We start from the raw sequence: 2017 nt of genomic DNA, 5'->3' as shown, positions 1-2017 counted from the left end.
CCCCCTCCTCAATATTTTCAAGGAACACCTCCTAGACAAGGACAAGGGCAAGCATATGTTGTAAAAGGGTCTTTTGATGTTACCAAGGAGATGGAGAGGACTGCAACAACTATGTCATTAATGGAAGTATTGAGATATTGTCCCAAACAAAAGAAGGCTCTTCTTAATAAATTGGAATAGTTGGAATCTCAGTGAAATGAGGTTAAAATGGCTGACTTGAAAGAGGTAAATGCAAATATCAATAATCATGCCATCGAAAACCCTCCATTTCTACTCAATCTAAAAATATGTGGAAATAATTTACATAACTATCTGGTAGATTTAGGCGCTTCTGGGAATTTAATGCTTTATTCCATATGTCAAAAGCTTGGTCTCAACCTGATGCGTGTGAATAGAAAGATGGTACAATTAGACAAGACCGAGGTTAATGTGATTGAGGAGTTGAAAGATGTGTATATTGAGTTGGGTGTTGATCCGCACATATCCTATTACATTGACATCCAAGTAGTTGACATTCCAGAAGTATATGGAATGCTTCTTAGTCGAGATTGGCCGAAGACTTTGGGAGGTTACTTTTAAAATTATTTTACATATTTATGGCTTCTGTGGAAGGGTGTAAGTAACCAGATATGGATTGACAATGAACCCAAGTTGAAGAAATTTACGGGTTATGGGGCTCCGAATGAGGTGGCCTATGCTGAATTAAGTCTAGGAGTTTATAGTGTGAATGAAATTTTTACCTTCTCTGCACCTACAATTCCTCAGTCTCATCAAGATGATGCGGTAGAGCATATAGGGAGGATTAAGGATTTCATCATAGGGATGAAATAAGGGATGTGCTTGTTAGGAGATGACATCAGAGTACAAGATTTATTCCTCCCACAATGGTGTAAGATACATCATCAGGAACACTTAAAGATATCATGTATCCCTTGTCAGAATGAAGTTACAAATTTGATGAGTCCAATCCCTTGTGAAGATACTGATTGTGATACCACAGTTGAAGGAATTGAAAAGCCAAATTATGAAAGTTATTCTCCAAAGGGATAAAATTACAATAGAAGCTTCCCATCCAAAGTAGTGCAAGAAGGAGGTCCTTCTAATTGAGATAGGCAAGCAGGATAATGAGGAGGCTCAATCTCCCTTGGAGCTTCAAGTAGAGAAATCTACTTCCATTATGGTTGAAGTACTCCCAGTGCATGTAAATAAACAACCTCAGATTCTAGAAGATATCAAGCATGGGGAGAAACAACCACTTTCAGAAAGCAATCTTCAGTCGTTGATTGCTGAACCCAAGCTGAAAAATATAAAGAAATTGAAGGATGAAATCTGGCTTCTAAAGTTTGATGGATATACATCCAAACAAGGTAGCGGGGCAGGAGTTGAATTAACCAGTCCCAAAGGGAAGACCTTTCTAGCCTCTTATCGACTCCAATTCCCTTGCACCAACAATATGATTGAATATGAAACCTTAGTTAGGGGACTCCTCTTTGCCCATAAAAAGGGAGCTGAATGCTTAAGAGTGCAAGGAGATTCTGAATTGGTGGTTAAGCAAATAAGAAGTCAGTATTCATGACATGAAAAAAGGCTAGTAGGATATCCGGGTATGGGGATTGATTGAAGACTTCGACGCTTTTGATATCCAATTAGTGCCTAGGAAAGTAAATGGAATATCAGATGCATTGCTATAGCAGCAAGTACCTTGGAACTAGTGAGTCAATCTCCTTTGAAAATATTTTCTGTAGAGCTATTCTCCACACCTATTGTGCCTGAAAACATCAAGCATTTCCAAGTTTTTGAAGCTGACAAACACATCCTAGATTTCCTTGCTAATTATGGTGCTTTCAAGGGCAGATTATTGATGAAGATGATAGATCAAACACCGTTGATGAAGATTGTGATGAAGAAATTGGCAGTCTACCTACAAATGTAATTCCTAAAGGAATGGTCACTTTAGAGTAGCTTTTTGACTTTGACCCTAGGGTAAAAGAAAGACTCACCACAGATTTAGATGCTA

General features: G+C 38.3%; 1 protein-coding gene across 1 annotated transcript; it reads left to right on the top strand.

Annotated features, from left to right (window-relative positions):
• The first annotated feature begins 207 nt into the window (after positions 1 to 207).
• Positions 208 to 1576, top strand: LOC131876608 (uncharacterized). Its single transcript, XM_059222047.1, has 3 exons — positions 208 to 522; positions 613 to 783; positions 1121 to 1576. Exons 1-3 carry the CDS (start codon positions 208 to 210, stop codon positions 1574 to 1576), a joined length of 942 nt encoding a protein of 313 aa, XP_059078030.1.
• The last annotated feature ends 441 nt before the right edge of the window (positions 1577 to 2017 follow it).

Source organism: Cryptomeria japonica, chromosome 6 (assembly GCF_030272615.1).
Source record: "Cryptomeria japonica chromosome 6, Sugi_1.0, whole genome shotgun sequence".
NCBI lineage: Eukaryota > Viridiplantae > Streptophyta > Pinopsida > Cupressales > Cupressaceae > Cryptomeria > Cryptomeria japonica.
The sequence above is the reverse complement of the archived record's forward strand: the minus strand, read 5'-3'. Positions and strand labels throughout refer to the sequence as shown.

Excerpts from the sequence above, each read along its gene's own strand:
- LOC131876608 (XM_059222047.1), top strand. The coding sequence starts at position 208 with ATGGCTGACTTGAAAGAGGTAAATGCAAATATCAATAATCATGCCATC. Across the intron at positions 523-612 it reads AAGTAGTTGACATTCCAGAA|GGTGTAAGTAACCAGATATG; the intron begins GTATATGGAATG and ends CTTCTGTGGAAG. Across the intron at positions 784-1,120 it reads AGTCTCATCAAGATGATGCG|GATAATGAGGAGGCTCAATC; the intron begins GTAGAGCATATA and ends ATAGGCAAGCAG.